Below are 23,729 nucleotides of genomic sequence, written 5' to 3'. Positions count from 1 at the left end.
CACTACAACTTGCCGAAATATTGTTGTTACTGCAGTCTTTTGTCAGACGCAGTTCTATTTTAAGCATGTTGAAACGAACTCCCCAGCCACGTGCTTTACTTCTCCATCACACGGCTTTCCAAAGTTTTGCTAGTTCTGTTGTACGATCCGGTTTATGGTACGATCCGGTTTATGGTGCAGAGCCAATTAACTAACTGTGTTAACCTTTCTTGGCTTTTAAAAGGATAATCGAGAACTGATCCAACTGAGGTTTTTGTTTGTGTTGCCAGCAGCAGCAGTGTGCGACCCCGTTTTATATGTAGGGCTAATTAGTATAACAACAATTACATTCCTTTAATAAAGTTCGGCACATATTCACGGGCTTGTGTGCTTTGTGGGCACTTTTCATTTTAAATGCCCACATCAACCATCCTCGAAAACTCAACACACAGTAATAGAAACACAAGTCCCTCAAGAAAGGGTGTTAACCCCAGGATCCTGTTTACACAAGATGGTTAAACTAGAGAATCGAGTGCACACTGTGTAATTAAGCATCAACACAACACACAGAAGAGGATCAGCCGCAGGGAAGGCCCAGACAATTAATGCCCAGGTATCAGCAAGCCCTCATAAGCCAGAGCCTTAAAAGGGGGAGCCCAGTTCTGGGCCTCCAGTCCACATTTTAGGACTTACCAGTCCAATTCAAAACATAGGAGAGCCCACTTACATGAACAGGATGTTGATTGGGATCTGCATCCTATTGCCAGCGAGGTCTGCTCAGACCTTTACAGCAATTGACAGTTCCACCTGCCACAGCCTAGCCGTCACTGGTCTTGTGCTACTATATAAGTGCACTCTATGCATGAAGGGCAATTTGGAGAAGGATGTTTCCATCAGTTATGAGATCATGCAAGCTACTGAAAAGCTCACAAACATGCCGTTCATAAAACACCCCATGGCATATTGATGATTCTTAGGGTTTCACTGTACTGTTTTTCCCTTGTGAGCCTCCTCAAGTAGGTCTCTGGAGATGCAACATATAAATTTTCTAAATTTGCACTCCTCCTTACAAAGTATTGAACCCATGCTGCAAAGCTCAGAAACCAGGACAGACCATGACACCTTCAAATTATACCAGGCAGGTCTTTGTAAAGCAAGATTAAGATCTCAGAATGTTTCCAACAAAATACTCGGCATTAAATCCCGGTCTGTACCTTTGGAAGGTGAAGAGAAAGGTTAAAATGCTTGAGATTTGAACATATGGCTTCAGGGAACCTATGCACTTCGGGCCTAACACATAGATCACTAAGCAATCTTCTCTTGATACAGCTATTGTTGGAGGGAACAATGGCACGCAATAGACGCCATTCCTCCAAACTGACAGGCAGACTTTGGCACACACTATACTCAAACAGAAAAGAGACAAGATTGATACAGGAATCTCAAAAAAAGAGTAGTGCCTTTCTCCTTAAAACTCCATCTGTTAAGTTAGTGTGCTCCATTTAACACTCACATCACAGACCTGCAAACATTTCCCGATGTAAAAACAGGCCTACGTTTCTATAATACAACATGCCTTTCACAAAAGTTAAAAAACAGCAACTTCGGTTATCGACTCCACTGTGTAATTAATATTGTCTATGCTATCCACTGTTTGGATGTACTTCTTTATATTCTGCCTCATGTCCTCAGCTAGTAGCGCAACACCAAGATGTAGGTTAAAATTTCTCCCATGTTACTAGCTTATAAAAATGTAAGGAAGATAGGGCTGAAATGATCGTTAACAGCACAAATATCATATCCAACAACAAAAGCACTGTGCCACCATGGAACTTAGGATGTCTCCACATAGGCTGATCAACCCCCTTATAAGTGGGGGAGACAAAAGGAACTGCAGATGGGCTGAGAGGGGAAAGGAAGGAACCCACAGTGAGGGGGCAGAGCTAGAGCAAGCTACCCTTTACTGCCACCTGAAATACCTGAAAGGTATTTTTTTGCACACAGGTGCCCCCTCCCCTTAACAGAGCATTCAGCAGTCCATCTGCAGCCAAGCCAGTCTCAATAATTCAGACCTCAGCACAGATAAGAATGCTAACGACAACATGGGGGTGATTTTTTTTGCTTCCATGGTGAGAGTCTCAGAGTGCCTGGAGGACTTATTTATTCCGATATCATAGCTCTTTTTCTCCCCAATGAGGACCCAAATTGGCTTACAACACCATGCTTTCCCCCTCCCATTTTATTCACCCACCAACAACCCTGTGAGGTAGATTAGGCTCAGAGCATGCACAACTTCCCCAAGGTCCCCCAATGAGTTGCTCTGGCAGAGTGGGGATTTGAACCGGGGCCCTCCCAGATCCTAGCCTGATACTCTAACCACTATACCATGCTGGCTTGCATTAGAATGGGGCTACTATAAAGGGCACAGTCTGCAACAAGCACACCCCCTTAAATGTGGACTATGGGTAGAGCAACTTCAATCAGCTAGTGGATCTGCCATTTACACCTAACATTCATTTCATACTTTTTATTTTTTTATGGGCCAGGGACTATGCCTGAAGCAAAGAAACAACCCAAACCAAACAGCCTTATGGCATTCTCTTTGAGAAAGGGAGAAAGATAAAGTTGTTTTGATTAGAGCCTAATCTAATTCCTCTTAACTTGCAAACCGGAGCCAGGACACACCTGACGGCTCATGCAAATAGTAAGCCATCCAAGAGACAGCTCGCCCGCTCACGCAGAAGCTGAAAGGCAGCATATAAATAAGTAATAAGAGCACAGATGCGCTCACTACTTTACAGACATCACTGAAGTAAAAACCCCATGCCTACAGGTGTTTACGGCGCCACAGTAATAAAGACGCATTAGGAAAGACAATGCTTTAAAAGTTTTAAAGTCTTTTAAAAGCAGCAGGGGGGGAAACTTTAGCAAACCACAGTGCTGGACAACAATAAACACCTACAGATACTAGAGAATTCAGCTCTGAGGCAAGAATGTGGGGACATCACAGGGTTGTTGTGAAGATAAAACGGAAGAGATAAGAATGATACAAGGCACTCTAGGGAGAAAGGAGGGGTATAAATGAAGTAAATAAATACCCTGGTAAATTGCTCTGTCTCATATGTACTAGACCTTTAGCACGACAAGCACAAACATATGGCACCCAAGTGCCTTGTAATATGGGAAAGTTTAACACCTAGCTCTATGAAATATTCATTTCTTTGCCTTCAAGTTAACAGAGGATGGGGAGACAAACAACACATCAGAACTGTAGTCTTGTCTATTTATGCAGCGTAGGGGAATGCTGTGTTTCTAAGAACAAGTTAAAATCCATCCCAAAGGCCACGTTAGCAAAACTAACAGTTGTCAACTAACACAGAGGTTAACCTCAGCAAGTTAAAGCACATCTGGGCAAAAGCCACTTATGCACCATCTAAGAATTTAACAAGGCTAAGAACACCCACATCTTTCTCCCCCTCCCTTCAGAACATTATCCAAAGATGACTCCTCTAACTGCCTGAACATGACACACCCCTGTTGCATTACTATGAGAGATGATCCTCCTTCACCTCCATGTGCCTCCTATTACCCCACCCGTCTGTTGACACCTGTTACAAAGCCCAGCAGAGAAAAAGAAGAGAAAAAGAAAATTGTGCTCAGAGAAGATTTGCAGCGGAGGTGTTGCGGTTGGATCCCATTTCCTAGTACTGATCTGATCAACACAGGATAATGGAGTAACCTAATTTCATTTTCAGCTGCGAAGCTTGAACACACACACACACATGTACAATAAGGAAAAGGTTTCTTTCCTTCTCCCCAAGGGAAGAGGAAAGACTCTCCCCACCAGTCTAAAAAGGGTTACCTTCCCCTTCCTGTAATACTTTCTGTCAAATCCAAATTCCTAGTTGCCTCCCTTCTTATATGGGGAGGGGGGGAATCTCTGCAGAACACGTGTTTCAAAAGCAAGGGACGGTCTCTTCCTTATTTTTATTCATTTAGACATTTACACCACCCCTTTCACCTCAATGGAAACCCAAAGCATCTTACGACATTGTTCTCCCCTCCTCTGTTTTCTCAACACAACCACCACCCTGTGAGTCAGGTGAGGCTGACACAAAGTCACTGGCCCAAGATCACCTTGCAAGCTTCCACCGCAGGCCAGGTCCGGCTCTCTAACCACTGCACCTCACCAAGCTCTCTAATTTTGGAGAAGAACCCCCCTCTCTCCCCTCCTGTCCAAATACAACCCGCTCAGGACTGACATTCTACCTGTCTCCACCTCCCAAATTATAGGGTGAACGCTCTCCTTCCTAGTGGAGAGACCTTTCCTTCCTTCACCTCCTCCAACGTTTGAGAGGGCACCTTTTTCCCCACATATATCCTGGGACAACCCTCGCCCTTTCAGGGAGATCACAGCACGCTCTTAAAGGGCGTCAGTTCCCCCACTTAACATGTAGCGCAGGCTTCTTCTTTCCCCCTCTCTTTTTCTGGGTGAAAAGTTGCCTTCCTCCCGCACCCTCATCAGCCTTTCAGGGGCTGCTCCCTTCCTACCCATTTTGCTGGGGGCAGTAATGTCACTCCTGTTTTGGGGACCGAGAGCTTTCCCAGTTTTTCACAGGCTACCTGCTGCTCCCCCCACCCCCAGGTATCTTTGACTCCCACTAAACTGCATGGGCCCTGACCGGGATGGCCCAGGGGATCCTGATCTCGTCAGATCTCAGAAGCTAAGCAGGGTCAGCCCTGGTTAGTATTTGGATGGGAGACCACCAAGGAAGTCCAGGTTGCTGTGCAGAGGAAGGCAATGGCAAACCACCTCTGCTAGTCTCTTGCCATGAAAACCCCCCAAAAAAGGGGTCGCCATAAGTTGGCTGCGACTTGATAGCACTTTACACACACACACAAACTGAATGGGAGGGGGGAAGAGAGAGAGAGTCCTCTCTGCCCATAAACTTGTGTGTGTGTTAAGTGCCGACAAGTCCGACTCATGGCGACCCTATGAATGAAAGTCCTCCAAAATGTCCTATCTTTGACAGCCTTGCTCAGATCTTGTAAACTGAAGGCTGTGGCTTCCTTTATCGAGTCAATCCACCTCTTGTTGGGTCTTCCTCTTTTCCTGCTGCCCTTAACTTTTCCTAGCATGATTGTCTTTCCCAGTGACTCTGGTCGTCTCATGACATGACCAAAATATGATAGCCTCAGTTTAGTCATTTTAGCTTCTAAATTGAGGGCTGTGGCTTCCTGTATTGAGCCCATTCATCTTTTGTTGGGTCTTCCTCTTTTCCTGCTGCCTTCCACTTTTCCTAGCATGACTGTCCTTTCCAATGACTCTTGTCTTCTCATAATGCGACCAAAACACGGCAGCCTCAGTTGAGTCATTTTAGCTTCTAGGGTCAGTTCAGGCTTAAACTTAGGGGAGGGGAAATGGTGGTCTGTTCCCCCCCAGTCTTCTGCTACGTTTTTAGGATAGGTTTCCCCCCACACACACAACTTTTCTGGGGGAGGGGGGCTGAATCACCCCCCTCCCCCCCGGCTCTCCCCTCCCTCCTGCCCTCTGAGAGTCCAGGTTGCTTCCCCCTCCCCGTGTTTTGGGAGGGGGACCCTTGCCCAACTCACCCCGCCTGTTCATGGGCCGGACCCGCACCGCCACCTTCACTTTGGAGTCCCCCATCTCGCCAGCCCGGCTGCTGCTGCTGCTGCTGCTGCCGCCGCTCCTCTCCGCTTCTCCTGGGGCTTCCGTCTTGGGAGCGGAGGAGGAGCGCGGACTGAGGGGGAGGACACCTCCCCTCGAGGACTACATTACCCAGCGCGCGCCGCGACGACTCCCTCCTCCTCCTTCTCCCCTGAAGGGCCCTTGACACGACGTCTCGTGGGGCAGGACGGGAAATGTAGTCCTAGCCGGCGGGCATGGCGCTTGCTGGGAATTGTAGTCCGGGAAAACACGCGGGTGGTCCGCTGGGCGTGCAAAGTACCAGTTCAAATTTGGGATGGGTGTGGACGTGCGCTGAAGGCAGGTTTACTTACAAACAGGTCGGTTTTTTTTTAATATAAATTTTTATTGTTTGGTTTTTTATATATAAATTTTTATTAATTTTTATAGCATAACACACACACACAAAATACAGTAGTCAAAAAGGGCAAGAGTCCAGTAGCACCTTAAAGACTAACAAAAATATTTTCTGGTAGGGTAGGAGCTTTCGTGAGCCACAGCTCACTTCTTCAGAACAAAAAATACAAATACGTTAAAAAGAAAATCAACATAAGAAAATACAAAAGAGTATCTCGATATACTTATATACTATATATACTTATATACTATATATACTTATATATATACTATATACTTGTATACTTATTCGTACATTCATAGTTACAAAATTATGAAAGCCAAAAAGATACCCCTTCGGCCCACCACCCACCTTAAAAAAGCGACCCATCACCCGACTTCCGAAGAAGTGTCTTAACAGTTTTAAAAATATCTATTAATTGTAAAATATGAAAATATTAAAACTAATTTCTATAACTCACTAATTAAAGTAGTAAAATCCATTTTTGCCAGTTTAGTGGGTTTGTTTTTTTAAAAAAAATTTTAATCCCGCCTTTCTTGAAAAGGCTAAAAGCAGCTAACAACAGAATTTAAAGCAGGAATATGTTAATCTATATTAAAAACGCAAAATGATGCGTCTAGGACGTGATGATGGAACCAGCGGGGTCACCAAGACTTGACAACACTTCCCTACCGGTTAGGAAAGACCTTTCTCTGCCTGCGAGCTGCTGCCAGTCAGAGCAGACAATACAGGGCTAGATTGGCCAATAGTCTGACGCATTCTAAAGCAGCTTCCAAGTACACTGAAGATGCTGGGCTTAGAAGGATGTAAAGACTGTGGGGGTTACCGCACTTTGTATTCCCAGCGATGTATTAAGAGTTTGAAAATGTTATAAAAAACATCGCTTTGAAAGGGTTTTTGGATACTACGGCTTATAAATGGTTGGAAGACGTCTTCACAGCTAAAGGGGCCAAACAAAGTGCGAACAGTATTTTGTTTATAACGTTTTCAAACTCTTAATACATCGGTGGGAATACATAGAAAGTGCGAACAGTATTTTTTATAACATTTTCAGACTCTTAATACATTGCTGGGAATACAAGTGCGGTAACCCCCAAAGTTGTTAGTCACCAAAACGTCCTACACCGGCACTTGCTCTGGAACCACCCTCTGACCTGGCCACGCATTTTGGTTTCTGAGATTTCACTAGGATTGTTCATCTACTTCACACCTGTAGCCATAAGGGCTAGAAACCATTTTTTTTAAAATGGAAGATAATATTGTTGGGATGTTAAATGCACATCAGTCGTCTAAAACAAATGGATATTCTAACTTCAGTCATACATACCGGTATGCCTGTCTATTCACTGCCACAAAACTGAGACACAGAGAAGGCGGGAAGAAAACAGGCAGATGGATGGCTTATAGGTGGGGCTTTGTTTAAAGTAAACAACTCACCTGGTCTTTGCCACTGAACCAGTTTTCAGTGCCAGTGATGTTAAGTAATAGATATATTTTCTTTGCTGCTAACTAACCATAACCATTGGCACTGATGGTTAGGGGGAAAGGTTCAGTGACTTCCATGCGCGCTGGATCCCTGCAATGTCTGTCTCACATGGACATATGAAGCTTCTTTATGCTGAGTCAGCCTGTAGGTCCCTCTTAGCTCAGAATTTTCCGCTATGATTATTCAGGGGCTGTTTTTATTTCATTAGACAGTTTTTGTGTGTGTGCATTGTTTCTCAATTTTGTAATCCTGGTGCTAGTGCACTTTTGATTGGACGTTTCCCCTAAACACAAAAATGGATAATCCGCCTTGAAGAGTCCCGTGGTGCAGAGTGGTAAGCTGCAGTACTGCAGTCAAAGCTCTGCTCACGACCTGAGTTCGATCCCGACGGAAGTCGGTTTCAGGTTGCCAGCTCAAGGTTGACTCAGCCTTCCATCCTTCCGAGGTCTGAGTGCCCAGCTTGCTGGGGGTAAAGTGTAGACAACTGGGGAAGGCACTGGCAAACCACCCTGTAAACATAGTCTGCCTAGTAAACGTTGGGATGTGAGGTCACCCCATGGGTCAGTAATGACCCTTTATCTTTACCTTGAGTTTCAATGAAAAAGGTAGACTATAAATTAAGTCAATAAATAAATGATAAATTAAAATATTCCTTGTAATTGTGAGTGAGTGTAAGAATAAAATCAGAGGCTATTGCCTTTGCATCCTGCTTGTGGGGCTTCCTGGGGGCATCAGTTTATCCACTGTGGATAAAGCTCTTGTTTAAGTGAATACGTTTAGGATGGATGGGGGTTAAGTTTTCTGTAGCAGTAAAGTACAACTTTAAATATGCAGGTTATGTTGACACCTTGTGGCTGACGAGGAGAATGCACCCTCGTTTTTGGATTCCCAGTAGAACATTTCTGACGTGACTGATCAGAATATACTGATTTTGGTTATATAAGTAAAAAACTGTAGACTTGGCATCATATTGTTTTAATTTACTAAGAACCAAGGGGAGGGGCTGTAGTTCAGTGGAAGAGCATATACTTTGCATGCAGCTGCTGCCAGTCAGTGTAGGCAATACTGACCTTGACAGACAAAGGGTCTGATTTAGTATAAGACTGTTTTGTGTGTGAGGGTAATGTTTTGAAAACCAGCTATAAATATCTGTATCTGTAATGCAAATGGAAATGCAGTAACCATCACAGGTATACTAACAGTGCAATCCTAAAAAGAGTTACTCCAGGCGAAACCCATTGATCTCCATGGGCTTAGACTGGAGTAAATCTGCATAAGATTGCACTGAAAGTATTTCAGTCAAAGGACAGTAAGTTTCTTGATAATTTAGCACAATTCTGATCCTTCTGCAGAAAAGGGAGAACTTTACTCTTAAAGTTGAAGTCTAGGAAGACTTTTATAGCAAACCACTGATGTCTTTTTGTAAAAACCAATGGCAGGAGATTTTCTAAAGCATTTGACCAGGAATATCACTATGCCTGGCAATCTTCACAGGTATTTATGCTTGTTATGATCAGCTGGGATTGATAACACATGCACATACACAAAGGCATATGTATACACAGCACACACACACATACTTCTGGATCAGTCCTGTGAGGTTGCTAGGCTCTGGCATTGCTAGTCTGGCTCCTTCGTCTTCTACCAGGGATTTCTGCCTCTGCCTCTGTTTTCTCCCTTCCCAATCTGCTTCCCAATCTGCAGCCTGCTGTTTTGCCTGTCCTGTGGGGATGGGGTGGGTGTCACAGACTTTGGTAAAGACTGCTGTATCCCCTCCCGCCTGGGAACAGCTTCCATCACACACACATCCACACACATCCCAAATATATGTGATCCCCTCTCCTCTAAGTGCAGCCTTGCTCCAACCAGTCTGTCTGTCAAATTTATTTATTGTATATTTATGCCCCACTTTCCCCCCAGTGGAAACCCAAAGCAGCTTACAACATCATTCTCCCCTACTCCGTTTTATTCCTACGACAACTCTGTGGGGTACGCTAGACTAAGAGAGAGTGAGCAGCCCAAGATCACCCAGTGAGTTTCCATGACAGAGTGGGAATTTGAACCCTGGTCTCCCAGAACCTGGTCCAACACTCTAACCACTGCATGACACTGGCTCTTTTGTTTGTATACTTCAAATGGTATGACTGACCGAAGCACCATTTGAGTTTTTTGCAGCTAAATGTTGAGCATGCGATCTAGTATGGCGAACCTTCTAAGAGAGCCAGCATGGTGTAGTGGTTAGGAGCGTTGGACTCTTATCTGGTGAACCGGGTTGGTTTCCCCACACCTACACCTGAAGCCTGCTGGGTGACCTTGGGCCAGTCACAGTTCTCTCTGAACTCTCTCAGCCCCACCTTACCTCACAAGGTGCCTGTTGTGGGGAGAGGAAGGGAATAAGATTGTAAGCCAGTTTGATTCTCCTTAAAACAAAAGGTAGAGAAAATCAGCATATAAAAACCAACTACTCCTCCTCCTCCTCTTCCTCTTCCTCTTCTTCTTCTATTCCACAGCTTATGATGCTGTTTTGCACCTGGAATGGCAGGAAAAAGATATGTATGCACCACACATGCATCTGAAATTCGAGGGAGGTTGTGTGTCAGATTCTCTAAAGCCCATTGCTCCATCACAGGCCTCCTTGCTCTGCCCTTGTTCCCAGGTGGATTGGATCCAACCCACTGCTTGAATAGACTTGTCACAAATGAAGCAGGTTCTAAATAAAGTGAGGTGGATGTATAGTAGGAAGCGGTGCATTTGGGTTTACATATTATATGCTGCGGTGTGTCAGTCGTACCGTTTTCACTTTAACATTTTAATTAATGTTTTGAACAGTTTGATAGGCATCTACAAAACCGGCAAGGAAATTTAAGTTATAAGCAGGGATCTGCAAGAAACTCACGGGGGTGGAGGATTCCTGCTGCTGCCCCAATTACTCACTCAATTCCCGCCACTCCGCCCCCATACCTGAATCACGCAGCTGTTGCAGCAGGGCCAGGGGGTGGCAGTTAGGGTTGCCAACCTCCAGGTACTAGCTGGAGATCTCCTGCTATTATGATTGATCTCCAGCCGATAGAGATCAGTTCCCCTGGAGAAAATGGCCGCCTTGGCCATTGGGCTCTATGGCATTGAAGTCCCTCCCCTCCCCAAACCCTGCCCTCCTCAGGCTCTACCCCAAAAACTTCCTTCAGGTGGCAAAGAGGGACCTGGCAACCCTAGTGGTGGTGGCTCCTGCTACTCTGAAGATGGCCCTGGGGTCCCCAAGGTGCCTGGCCCGGCCTCCAATTCTTCAGAGGCGTTTTGGCCTGGCTATGGTGGAGGTTCTGCCCAGTGCAGAGTCAAGGCTGAGTGCAGTGATCCTGCCCATTGTGGTGGACGGCTGCGGCATCTGGTGTGCACATGGCTTTGCGGCCACAATGCAACCCTGGGGAGGCAGCGGGGCTACCTCCTTGCCTTTCCCCCCCACAGGCGACTTGCTCAGCAGGGAACCTGGTGCCAGGCTGTCGGGTGCCGAGTCTCCGATTCAGGCACTGATCAGACCCAGCCTTTATTTAGCTTCAGCTGTATCAAGTACCCTCCAACCCCACCCTGGAGCCCATGCATTGGACAGTTTTCTTAAATGACAACTATTGATTGAGCTATATCAATGGCCTTTTCATAATTTTTATCTGGTTTATGATACTGGCTAATTCTTGATGATCCAAGGCTAGGGGTTTTCATTCTGCATTCCACGGAACCTATTGGGACTTCACATGAACACATGAAGCTGCCTTTTACTGAATCAGACCCTTGGTCCATCAAAGTCAGTATTGTCTGCTCAGGCTGGCAGCAGCTCTCCAGGGTCTCAGGCAGAGGTCTTTCACATCGTCTACTTGCCTAGTCCCTTTAACTGGAGATGCCGGTGATTGAACCTGGGGCCTTCTGCATGCCAAGCAGATGCTCAACCACTGAGCTACGGCCCTTCCGTAGTGAAGAGATAAGTAAAGTTGGACAAACATCCTGAAAAGGGCTTTCATACCATTACCAGTCTTCCCCTGCAATGTTTGGGTGCCAGCATTCTTGGGTGTGTTTTAGGATATTCTCTGTTGATGCAGGGAGACGCTCTGTGCAAACCGAGTGTGTCCCCTACAACATACTCTGAGAATCATCTGTGGTGTACACAGGTTCCTTGGCAGATGCCGAAGGATTCATCAGGAGATGGGTCGATGTGGACATGTCCCCTGAAGGTAGAGAGTCTACAAATGGCTGCTTTAAGAAACCACACCAGCTGCAAATGCAGTGCTTCAAACTGTATGGATCACGCCCACATCCTGAGGTTGGCAAAAATGTAAAGTTTCCAGCCACCTGATCACAATTCTGTCTTGGATGAAGAATGTGGAATATGAGTGGGGAAAGCAAAAACAAAAAAGTATGCGTAGGAAACCTCCAAAGTTCAGGTGGGCCCTGACACAAGGTGCTCCATTCAAAGAAGTTCTAAATGAATTTCTTCCTTCTACTCTCTGCGGTGTCCGCAAATAGTAGGTGTTGGGCACTAGGGGGCGATCTCCCTTTGCTTTGAATGGTAAGCAGAATTAACCAGGAACCTCACAGCATTTTAAAGACTGTCAAAAATTTTGTTCCGGCATCAGCTTTGGTAGACTAGAGCTCCTTTCTTCAGACCTTTCTGAAAAAGTGGGTTCTAATGCAAGAAAAGTCCTGTTACATTGCTTATTAGAGGTCTCATCCTGTGATTGCATTAACTTTTCCTAATTTACCTTGAGTCTCAGTGAGAAAGGTGGGCTTTAAACAAACAAACAAATAAAGCAAATGCAGGAACAAATAGTTGTTAGTCTTTAAGGTACCCCAAGATTCCTGTCTATTTTGGGCTCCAGTAAACAAGCAGCTTGAATTAGAGAACGATTTTTAAAATGTTTGAGAGGCATGAAAATATATCCCCACCCCTGCAAAGACACCAATCAATGCCAGGATTTAATTTGTCTATTTAGATGAGTAGTGTGCTTCTGATCTGAATTCAGGAGGGGAGGGATAACAAAAATTGTAGATTTCACTTATCACACTGTAGCCCCTCCCCCTATTCCAGGTCGAGCTCTATGGCAGGGCTATAGCCGGACTGGTCCCGCTCTGATTGTTGCAAAGTTCTTCCTTCAGGATCTGTACTTGAATCACTGGGACTGCCCTTAATGCATAAAAGAAGCTATTGTTAAGAAGGCACTGTAATTTGATTCTGGATCACATAATAGAACGTTAGATGAGAAGGTAATCTGCTTGACATACTGGGCTTGTACTAGGTCAAAGTACTTATTCTCTGATGGGGGACATTGACACGGCTAAGGTACTTCTGCAATAGATAGAAAGGTGGTATTTGGAGCATAGAAAGGGCTGGAAACGGGGCATCTTAACCTCTCCCTCTTGAAATTCAGAATCACAGACTGCAGCCCAGCACAAAGCAAGCCCAAGACCCGCGCACATGTTGTTCTCTTCACAGGGATGATATGGAGATGTCAATTGTTTCAAAATGCTGTAGCAGAAGCATTAATGCTGTAGCAGTAGCATATCTTACAGGACCATACAGCTTGTTTCCAGGCCCAGTTAAAATGGTTGGTGTTGTTGACGTTTAATATTATCAGGATGGCACTGATAATACTTGAGTAAATCTTATAGAGATAATAAAAAATAAATAATGTACATAGTTGAGGCATCACAACAGAAAAGGCCCAATTCGATTTAGAAGGTAGGAGATAGAGTGAGGCCTCCAAGGCTGATCTTCACTGATGGACATGTTCAAATGGATTCCCTCCAGCATGTTCAGAGTCTCTATGCCCTGCAAGCATGAAGTCACAGGGTGGACTATTTGGCTGTGAGAATCCCATGGCAGCAGGAAAGATGAGTCAGAAACTTTATGTATTGTACGGAAACAGTGATATAGGTTTTTTTGGGGGGTGGGTGGATAATTGTCTTAGTCTACACCAAAGGTGGGTAATCTCTGTTAAACTAATGATTTCTTTGTCAAATGTTTAGGAGTCTCAAAGCTGTGGGAAGAATGTCATAAAAGGCTTAACAAATATCAGGGAGGGAGACAGAGACAGAGAGAAATAAACACCACAGCTTGGGATTTATTGAACAAATGAAATAAGCAAGATGGATGGGACCCTTCTCCCTGCCTTTCCTGTTACATAAATCCCACAAGCCATCCTTCAGGCTGGACTGATGGGGTGGAAAGAGAGCTGGTGTGGCATTGAATGTTGATCGTGGCCCACCTCTGCTCTGTTGTGAACCTCATTAGGGCTGCAGTCCTAAGGGAGTAAGCCCTATTGAATAGGATGGGACTTACCTCTGAGTATTCCTGCTTAGGATTGCTCTCTGGGTGACCTACTGCCAACCGGCATAGCTTAGATCTATGTTTTAACCTTAATCCAGGTCCCACTGATAAAAATGTGTTTCAGATATTAATTGTCATAACATTCATCGTATAAATATATATGATGAAAATCAGGACTACATTTATTTATATTGCAATTATGATACATTTCTCTTGCTCTCTTTTTTGCCATCAAGTCACAGCTGACTTATGGCAACCCCATAGGATTTTCAAGGTAAGAGATGTTTAGAGGTGGTTTGTCTCTTAGCCATATATAGATCGATATTGATATGTGTGTGTGTGTGTGTGTGTAAAGTGCTGTCAAGTCACAGCTGACTTATGGAGATATGGCAAGTAAGAAGCAGATGTGGTTTGCCACTGCCTTCCTCTGGTCTCCCTTCCAAGTACTGACCCTGCTTAGCTTCTGAGATCTGATGAGATCGTGCTATACCATGCCACCTTCCTTCCTTCCTATAGGTATTGATATAGATGTAGAGATATATAGACAGATATACATATAAATGTGTTTGTATAAGCTATAGCCAGCACTATTATAAATAAGACAATATCCTATTAGCCACATCCGCTCATGCAAAAGTATTACAGGGCCTAATAACATTAGCCTTTCCATCAAGGCGTCGTTCATCTGCTCTTCCTCCGATGCGATATATAACCTCACTGACCAGCAACATCTCTCTCTTTTCATCATAGGATAAACCAGTTCTATGCAAACAGGCACAAAGCTGCAGTAAATACAGCAGCATTCAGAAAACAGTGGGAGAACATTTCAGTCTCCCAGGACACTGTTGCTCACCCCAAAAGCCATCATGCAAAACAAAAAGGCTTTAAAAAGGCTCCAGCATGAAACTGCTGCATCAGAATTTATTAGCAAATCATATATTCTAATAGCAAAGTCAGCCAAATCTTTGGATACTTAAATCCAGTGACTGGAGCTGTGAATGGGCAAGCAAGATCTTTCTATAAACCTGAAAAGAGCCCCAGGTTTGCAGAAAAATTTGAAATCTAAAAAATACAAAACATGGAGGGCAGGGGTTAAAAACCCAAAAATGATAAAAGGGGTGCCTGTAGCTTTAAGCAATGGATTCCCCAGTGGCTGTTGCTAGGCAACCACAGTATTCCCAGGCTTCATTTCTGTTAGTAAAAGGCAGGGGGAGGGGGAAGGTGAAGGGCCCTTTCCAGGCCTATTTTGGCCTTTGAGGGAGGACTCACTGGGGCCAGGCCTAGGGTTGCCAACTCCAAGGTGAGAAATTCCTGGAGATTTTGTGGTGATGAAGTCTGAGGAGGGCAGGGTTTGGGGGTGGAAGAGGCCTCAGCGGGGTATAATGCCACAGAGCCCACCCTCCAAAGCAGCCATTTTCTCCAGGGGGACGAATCTCTGTTGTCTGGAGTTCAATTGCAATTCCGAGAGATCTCCAAGTTCCACCTGGAGGCTGGCAACTCAAGGCCTGGCAGGAGGGAGAAAGAGTTGAGAGACTGAGAGAAGTAGGGGGAAAGGGGAGGAAGCAAAGGCAGAAGGAATGGGATAGCTGCTCCCGCAAGTTTCATGCGGGTCCCCACTTGTTTGTTTCGGTTCCTGTTTGGACTCAAGTGGGATCCTGGGTTTCTTCCCCTCTGCAGCTGTTCTGTTAGCAAAACATAGCTAGAATCATTCTGTTGTTTCCCATGGCTGCTGGTGTGAATGAGAGAGCAATTCTAAGGAGGCCCACTCAGAATCCTGCTCAAGTCTATTCGATAGACCTTACTGCCAGGAAAGTGTTTTTGGATGGAACAGTGAGTCACTCTGTTCTTGCCCTGTATACACAGACGTTGCACAGGTTTACAGCTACTCCTAGCATTTCATGGCCTTTTGGTAGACAGAAAACATTGTTTTTCTGTATACCTGGGTGTGTGCATGCACGGGCCGCTTTCAAATGGGTTCTAGTCTGCAAAAAACACTTCTAAATAAATCTATTAGTGTGGCTGTTTTCCCTGTTAAATACCACATCTTACCACGAGAGGGCAGTTTCAGGTGAAACATTCCCCATAGTCAAGTGCAGTTCTGTGCATGGTGGCACAACTGGGTTACTGTGGGCTACTACAGGTAACAGTGTCGCACCTCCGACTGGTTATGTGAATCTGCAGCTCTTATTCGGAATAATTCTTCTTCTGTATGCCGCTGAAGAGCAGGCAGGTCTCAGTGCACTTACACCACATTTCTGAAGCGACCGGGGACCTTGCAGGAAGGTTGCTCTACAAACATATATCCTTCCTGCATTTTGCAGCGCACTGTCTGATTTCAGACTTAGGCGTGGAATGGGAAAACATCCCACCGACTGGAGGAGCTTCGTCGACACAAGAGCGCAGGGAGCTGTCCACAGGCACACCACAACTGGTGGTGCTGAAATCGAGCTGCAGATAACCCTTAGCAGCGGCATCTGTGCTGTTTTAATGGCTCTGCAGGGCTGGCCACTGTGTGAAACAGGTTGCTGGACTAGATGGACCGCTGGCCTGCTCCAGCAAGGCTCTTAGGTTCTTAGCCACGCGGCCCAGCTTCCATTGGCCACTTACTGCGACTGCAGACATCTCTCCTTGCAAAATGGCTGCCTTGAGAGACAGAGTCAATCACAAAATGGCCGGAGAGGAGGGATTAGCTCTTTCCTTATTGGTTTTGGGTTCCAAAGAAAGAGGAACATTTGTTCTCTACTTGGCCACAGGGAGAGGTTTCCAGGTCCAGAGATATAGAAACGTCCGTGGCCAGACATGGGGTGCATGGGCAGTGATGCGCCTGCTTATTGAGAGCTCAGCACTCTGTTAGCTGGTGGGGCAAGAGTCACCCGGAAGCATATTTGTTGGCTCCATGGCATTCCTGGAAACCATGCTGGGGATAAGTGAGCTAGAGGATTCTTGGTCCAATTCGTAGAACTTCCTGGATCGAGGGGGGCTTTCAGAAAGAGTTAATACGTTAACTATGTGTGAGCTGGCTTTTAAGAAGGGTGAAGCAATAGTGTGTGATAAGTGTGATAAGGATGTGATAGATTCTCAAGTGCCGGTGCAAGATTTATTTTAAATCTTTTTGCAGGGGGTTTTTTTTTTAATGTTATGAACAGAAATAAATACAATCACAGATCACAAACACAAGAACACACAAAAACATAAAGCGGACAAAACAGCAACAACAAAAGGAAAAAAACAGCAAAACTATAATTACAGCACTAATGGTCGAGGGCTAAATCTTATACACACACACACACATACGGTGCAAGATTAAATAGTAAGATACAAGGCCCATGCACACACATACATACGCAGGTATACAGAAAAACAACATTGTAAACAGTGGAGCCAAAGGCCATGAAATGCTAAGAGCAGCTGTACACCTATGCAATGTCTGTGCAACGTCTATGTATACAGAGCAAGATTCAATAGTATGTGCAACAGTGCACACACAGCAGCCTATATTTTAATTGGTGTTACCTTGTTGTTTTATGGGATGTGTGTGTGTGTGTGTAATCTGGCATTATTTGCCCTAAATCCTCAGGATGGAGCAGGTTTGAAAATGGAAACCAATCTATGAAATACATTATTTAGAACGGAGAGCTGATTGCCTGCCGAACAGCAGCCTCGCCTTTGTTTCAAGCCATCCTAAGAGCGGCTGCGGAATGCCCCTTGCTCATAATAAAAGAAAGCCAAAGGGCCTTCTTGTGTGGAGGCCAGCACTCTTGCGTGCTTCCAGGAAAAAGGCAGGGGCCGGGCATTCCCTTAGTGCTCCGCTTGCCCCCTTGATTCCAAGCAATTACGCTGGCAGAAGAATGGTTTTATGGGCTACTCCAGCATGCTAAATTTAGAGCAGTTAAGATGATTTGCGATTCGGTTGCTGAGAAAAGGGAGAGAGGGAGGGAGGAGACACCCAGGCAAAAACTGCACTGATAATACGATGCTCGCTGCAATCACGGCTTGCCTTGCTTCAACTGATACTGATTTTTTGGCAGGGTGACAGCACAGTCCAAGCAAGGGGAACCGAATGACACCGCTCGTTCTTTTTATAGATCAAAGCAATTCAAATGAGCTTATTTCTCATGTGGCTTTAAAAAGGATTTCCCTGGAAATCTTGTGCCGGCACTTGAGACTCTATCACACCCTTATCACACCTATCACATGTTTAATCCTCCAAGGAGCACAGGGCAGCTTATGTGATCCTCCCCCTCCTCCACTGTATTCATGTAACAACCCTGGGAGGTAGGATAGGGTGAGCCAGAGTGATTGGCTCAGTGAGCTTTGTGACAGAGGCAACTGGAACCCAGGTCCGATGCTAGATCGGGCTGCTCCCTGCTTAATATCTCAGTCTTCCCAGTAATTGCATGGCCAGTGGGGGAGATGCATGCTTGTGTTCAGTGTGGCCAGTAACTGGCCATAAATGTTGTGTAGAGCATATTCTTTTCACATCAGAAGTCCCAGACTGGATCCTTCCCATCTCTTAAAATATAGCAAGGCTGGGATTCCTTACAAAGGCATTGTCAAGATGGAGTAGACAGTGCTAGGTAGGTGTTCTGTTTGCCTCTAGGGAAGGGCTATAGTATCATGAACAACCTCCAGGTGGGGCCAGAGGTTCTTCCAGAATTGCAACAGATCTCCAGAAGACAGAGGTCAGTTTCCCTGGAGGAAATGGCATCATTGGAGGGCTGAGTCTACGGCATCATATCCCTATGAGTTCCCTGGCCTCCCCAATCTCTGCCCTCTCCAGGCACTGCTCCCATATCTTGAGGAATTTTCCAATCTGGAGTTGGCAACCCTAGACTATAGTTTAGAGCTTTGCAAGTAGGAGAGCCAGCGTGGTGTAGTGGTTAAGAGCAGTGGTTTGGAGTGGTGGACTCTGATCTGGAGAACCAGGTTTGATTCCCCACTCCTCCACGCGAGTGGCAGATGCTAATCTGGTGAACAGGGTTGGTTTCCCCACTCCTACACATGAAGCCATCTGGGTGACCTTGGGCTAGTCAAAGTTCTCTCAACTTACAGATTCTTTACACTGTAAAGATATGGATGAATTAAAAAAAAAATGGTCTAAGGCCGCTGCGTATTGGGATAAATTGGCAAAAACTGATTTTACAGGTATTGTTAAGGAATTATAGACTAAAGTGTTGTTAATAAGTGAATATAATAATATATTTTTTAAATACTGTCATAATACCGCTCCGGAAGTCCTAGGGTGGAAGGCACAAAGGTGGGTGGTGGAGGTTTGGGTGCTATATTTTTTATAAAGGATAGTTTATAATGTATTAGCAATGGATGTAATAGTGCTCTTTGTGTGATTTTGTATTCTTTATATATATATGTGTGTGTGTGTGTGTGTGTGTGTGTTTGTATTGTATTATGATTTTATTTTTGTTTTATTTTTTTGTTTACTTATAAAAAGCAATAAAAAATTTTTTTTTAAAAAAAGTTCTCTCAGCCCAACCTACCTCACAGGGTGTCTGTTGTGGGTAGGGGAAGGTTTGATTCTTCCTTTAGAGAAAGTTGGCATATAAAAGGCAACTCTTCTTCTTCTTCTTCTCCTCCTTCTTCTCCTCCTTCTCCTTCTCCTTCTCCTTCTCCTTCTCCTCTCTAATTTTAAAAGATGTCAGAGAGCAAAGGCGAGGAAGCTCCCTTTCCTCCTGAAATCTTGGAAACCTGCTGCTGGTCAGATCTCATGCTCCTGGGCTCATTCAGAAGATGGCAGCTCCATCTATATTATTTTTAATTCCTAGGTTGCCCTGATCCCTGGACTCTGGCAAGCTACAATTTAAAAAATACATGCATAAATTATCCCAAGTGGAAGGAAAAATAATTCAGACTAGACAAAATGTATCCCAAAATTTTATTTCCATTATTTCCACTTCCAGGTTTAACCAGAATCTACCAGAAGTCAGCTCAACCAGAAAGTCTAACCTAACATGCTGCTTGCAAGGAGTATGCTTTGCTTTTGTTTCTAAATTGGGTTATATTCCACTATGTGATTCCCCCACCTGTAGTCTGAAGAGGTGCAGCCATAGGAGATCCGGAACACGTGATACTGGATCAGCGCTGAGTGGCCAAGGAGAGGGATAGATCCATAGATAGGTCCTTGCAGCTTGCCCTGGTCAATGACATCATCATTTTGAGCCACTAAAGTCTCCCCCCTTTTTTTGCTGTTAAGACACAGTTGACCTATGGTGACCTCATAGGGTTTTCAAGACAAGAGACATTCAGAGGCGGTTTGCCATTGCCTGCGTGGTATAGTGGTTAAGAGCAATGGACTCTAATCTGGAGAACCAGGTTAGATTCCCCACTGCTCCACATGAAGCCTGCTGGGTGACCTTGAGCTAGACACAGTTCTCTTAGAACTCTCTTAGCCCACCTACCTCACAAGGTGCCTGTTGTGAGGAGAGGAAGGGAAGGTGGTTGTAAGCTACCTTAAAGGTAGAGAAAAAGGTAGAGACTCATTAAAGGTAGAGAGGTGGTTTCCCATCCTCCAAGGAATACCAGGGATGAGGTCACCCAGCAAGTTTCCTTGGCAGAGTAGGGATTCAAACCTGGGTTTCCCAGATCCTAGTCTGACCCCTTAACCACTACACCATGCTGGCTCCTCCTTCTAAGCACCAACAATTGTGATATTCCCTCTGTCTGGCAGAGGTGACCCATGGAGACCTGGATCCTCATTCTGGGGAGTCTGGGATGCCATATGGTGACCCTGTGAGCCACTGCTGATTGATACCTAGTCAACATGGAACATCCTGGTGGCTATGAATTGGTGCATATGTGTGTGTGGGGGGGCTTTCTTTGATAAGATTGCCTCCTCCCTGGATGGAACAGGGTATTCCTTTTCTTTTTTAAATTTTTTATTAATTTTTATAACATAAAACAAAACAAAAAGAAAAAATACAAACAAACACTAACAAAATTTTCAGACTTCCTTATATAGTAAGTTAAAAACATTTTAAAGTATCCTAAAAATCCACCACCCACCCTAAAAGTGTCCCTCCACCCCAACTTCCGGAGAAGTGTCTTAGCAGTATATAATTAAACACATAAAAATATTTTCAAATTTCTAAATTGCATCTATAACTCGTTCACTATATTAGTAAAATTCAATTTCGCCAGTTTGTCCCAATATGCGAAAGCCTTTGACCATATATTTTTATGGGTATTCCTAGTGATGGGGATGAGCTTGGGACTCTGTGGTTTGAGCCAGTAATTTCATGGGCTGAGGTCTAGCCAAGCAAATTACTTATTAGTTACTGAAAACATTTATTAGCCACCTTTCTCCCTTGCAGAATTTAAAGTGGATTACAATATAATGATTATAAAAAACATTAAAAACACACTTGTGGTGCTCAGTAGTATGCAATATTGACTCCTGGAGTTGCCAGGCAGAACCGAGGCTCAGGATTGTCCAGGCCAATTCCGGGAGTGTTGCTTTCAGCCCTTACCAGTCAAAACAGCAAATAACTGGATCAGGCCAACTACATGTTTTCTCCAGGCTAGAAAGATAATTCTCTTATCACAGGGCAAAGCAGCATAGAACTGGATGAAATTCATGACTTGCAGAGGCAGAGAATGGAGGCAGGAAAATTCTGCCACCACCAGGAATCTGCTGCTCGAAGTGCTGATTTTCTGATTTTTCACGATAAGGCTGTCCTTATTCTGGCTCATAAATGGTATCTTAAGTGCATTATTATGACAGCTGCAAGCCTTAATCAATGTAATTGATGAATCAACTAACATATGAATTTCAGATTGAAAATTGGCACCCCCCCCTTCCCGATTAAACAGAGGGGGCCTCTCCCTCCTTTGAGACTTGATTTGGAAAAAAAGCAACAACGCTTTTTCATCTGATGATGGGTGGTAGCTTTGACTTATTAGATTATCAGCTACCCCACACTTCAGAGCTACCCCACACTTTCCATGGTATCTTCAAAAAAGCACCTGCATCTGTGCATTTTGCTCTTTGTAAATGTCTTCCCGTTTAAATGATGAATTAATTGGTTTCTTAAACCACATGATCCGTCTGTCGGCAGTCCTGATGATTAGTTCCAGCCGTTGCGACTTGGAGGCAGTCTCGAGATTTAAGAGCTGGGTTTCTGGAGCAAGTAGGCAAAATGCATTTTGTTGACTATGAGGAGAAGGGAGGGAAACAGGACAGCAGATGCCGGATCAGGCGTCTGAAGGCTTTCCTTGGGTTAATCTGCTCCTTCTTGCGCTGCATCTCTCTGCCTTCCCATCCGTGTAAGGTTTGCTCTTCCACCTACCTTTCTGCCTATCCTTCCATCCAGTTCTGCATTTGATCTTTTAATACATTTTACCTTTTCCCCCTACAGGCTGTCCTGGCCATAGAATAGCGAGGTAAGTGCCGAGGGAGCTTCCTCTCCTTCGCTGATCTGTCCCCATAGTCATTCACCTGTTTTTTTTATTGCTCAGCGAGTCATAATACACCCCCTCTGTGGTTTGCAGCCCCTCCTCTCAATCCACTGAATGTATGTTGACCTTGAAGCTTGACTCCTGAAGGTCATTCCAGGCTATTGTCTACCGAAAAAGAAGAAGAACAAGAGTTGGTTTTTATATGCTGACTTTCTCTACCACTTAAGGAAGAATCAAATCGGCTTACAATCACCTTCCCTTCCCCTCCCCACAACAGACACCCTGTGAGGTAGGTGAGGCTGAGAGAACTCTAGGAGAGCTGTGACTAGCCAAAGGTCACCCAGCTGGCTTCATGTATAGGAGTGGGGAAACAGATCTAGTTCACCAGATTAGCCTCCTCCGCTCATGTGGAGGAGTGGGGAATCAAACCCAGTTCACCAGATCAGAGTCTACCACTCCAAACCACCGCTCTTAGCCACTACACCACGCTGGCTCTCATGCTGGTTTACAACATTGTTCTCCCTCCTCTATTTGAGCATCCTCACCACATCTACCCTGTGAGGTAGATTAGGCTAAGATTTGTTTCCCCACTCCTGCACATGAAGCCAGCTGGGTGACCTTGGGCTAGTCACAGTTCTCTTAGCGCTCTCTTAGCCTCACCTACCTCACTTGGTGTCTGTTGTGGGGAGGGGAAGGGAAGGTGATTGTAAGCCAATTTGATTCTCCCTTAAGTGGTAGAGAAAGTCGGCATTTAAAAATCAACTCTTCTTCTTGTGATCCATATTCATCCATACTCAGCAGTATTGTTAGGGCTGTTTCTTCGTTCAGCTTTTTAAATGATAGGTCATTTGCTGCCTTGACAACTGGACAGAAATCTTTTAAACAAATAAATAACTGACCAGGAAAGGGAATCCAGGTCTCCGCCATCTTAGTCTGGGACCTTAGCCATCACGCCATACTGGGGCTCTACTTAATTGGAACTGCGTTGAGGCTGCAGACCAAGAAGTCCTTCTAGTCCAGCATCCTTGAGCCAGCCAGATGTTTCTGGGAAATCCGCTAATAGGGCAACACTTCAGGCCTCTTCTGCTCTTTGACTCCAGCATGTGATAGCTCCAAGGTAGACTGCCTCTGAACGTGGAGTTACTATTCAGCTGTTCAGGCATATCCTCCACGAATGTATCCAGTTTCCTTTTAAAAATGAATAACATAAGAACCCTGCTGGAACAGATCAAAAGAGGCCAGCATGCTGTTTCAAGCAGAGGCTAACCCAGATGTTTCAGGGAAGCTCACAAGAAAGGCATGAGGGCACACCAGCCCCTCCCCATGGTTTGTCCCCCAGAAACTGGTGTGAGACTCATATCTTAGGCTGTTCTGGTATCAATTGAAGGCCAAGTTTGTCTCCCCCTCTTTTTTAAGGAGGAGGGTTTTTTTCAGTTGTTGGGCAACCACCAGGAATGCTACTCCATCTGCACACTGT

At 44.9% G+C, this 23,729-nt stretch overlaps 2 protein-coding genes across 2 annotated transcripts in view; one reads left to right on the top strand and one right to left on the bottom strand.

Moving 5' to 3' along the window:
- KIF13B (kinesin family member 13B) overlaps positions 1-5,674 on the bottom strand; it is a 158,118-nt gene extending 152,444 nt beyond the window's left edge. Inside the window, exon 1 of the mRNA XM_056853957.1 lies at positions 5,593-5,674. Coding sequence (XP_056709935.1) covers positions 5,593-5,647 — 55 coding nt within the window. The 5' untranslated portion in view covers positions 5,648-5,674. The remainder of the gene's footprint in view (positions 1-5,592) is intronic.
- MSRA (methionine sulfoxide reductase A) overlaps positions 1-23,729 on the top strand; it is a 504,699-nt gene that overhangs the window by 193,770 nt on the left and 287,200 nt on the right. The gene's annotated exons all lie outside the window — the stretch shown is intronic.

Source organism: Euleptes europaea, chromosome 7 (genome assembly GCF_029931775.1).
Source record: "Euleptes europaea isolate rEulEur1 chromosome 7, rEulEur1.hap1, whole genome shotgun sequence".
NCBI lineage: Eukaryota > Metazoa > Chordata > Lepidosauria > Squamata > Sphaerodactylidae > Euleptes > Euleptes europaea.
Note: the sequence above shows the minus strand (reverse complement) of the source record. Positions and strands in the feature narration are given on the sequence as shown.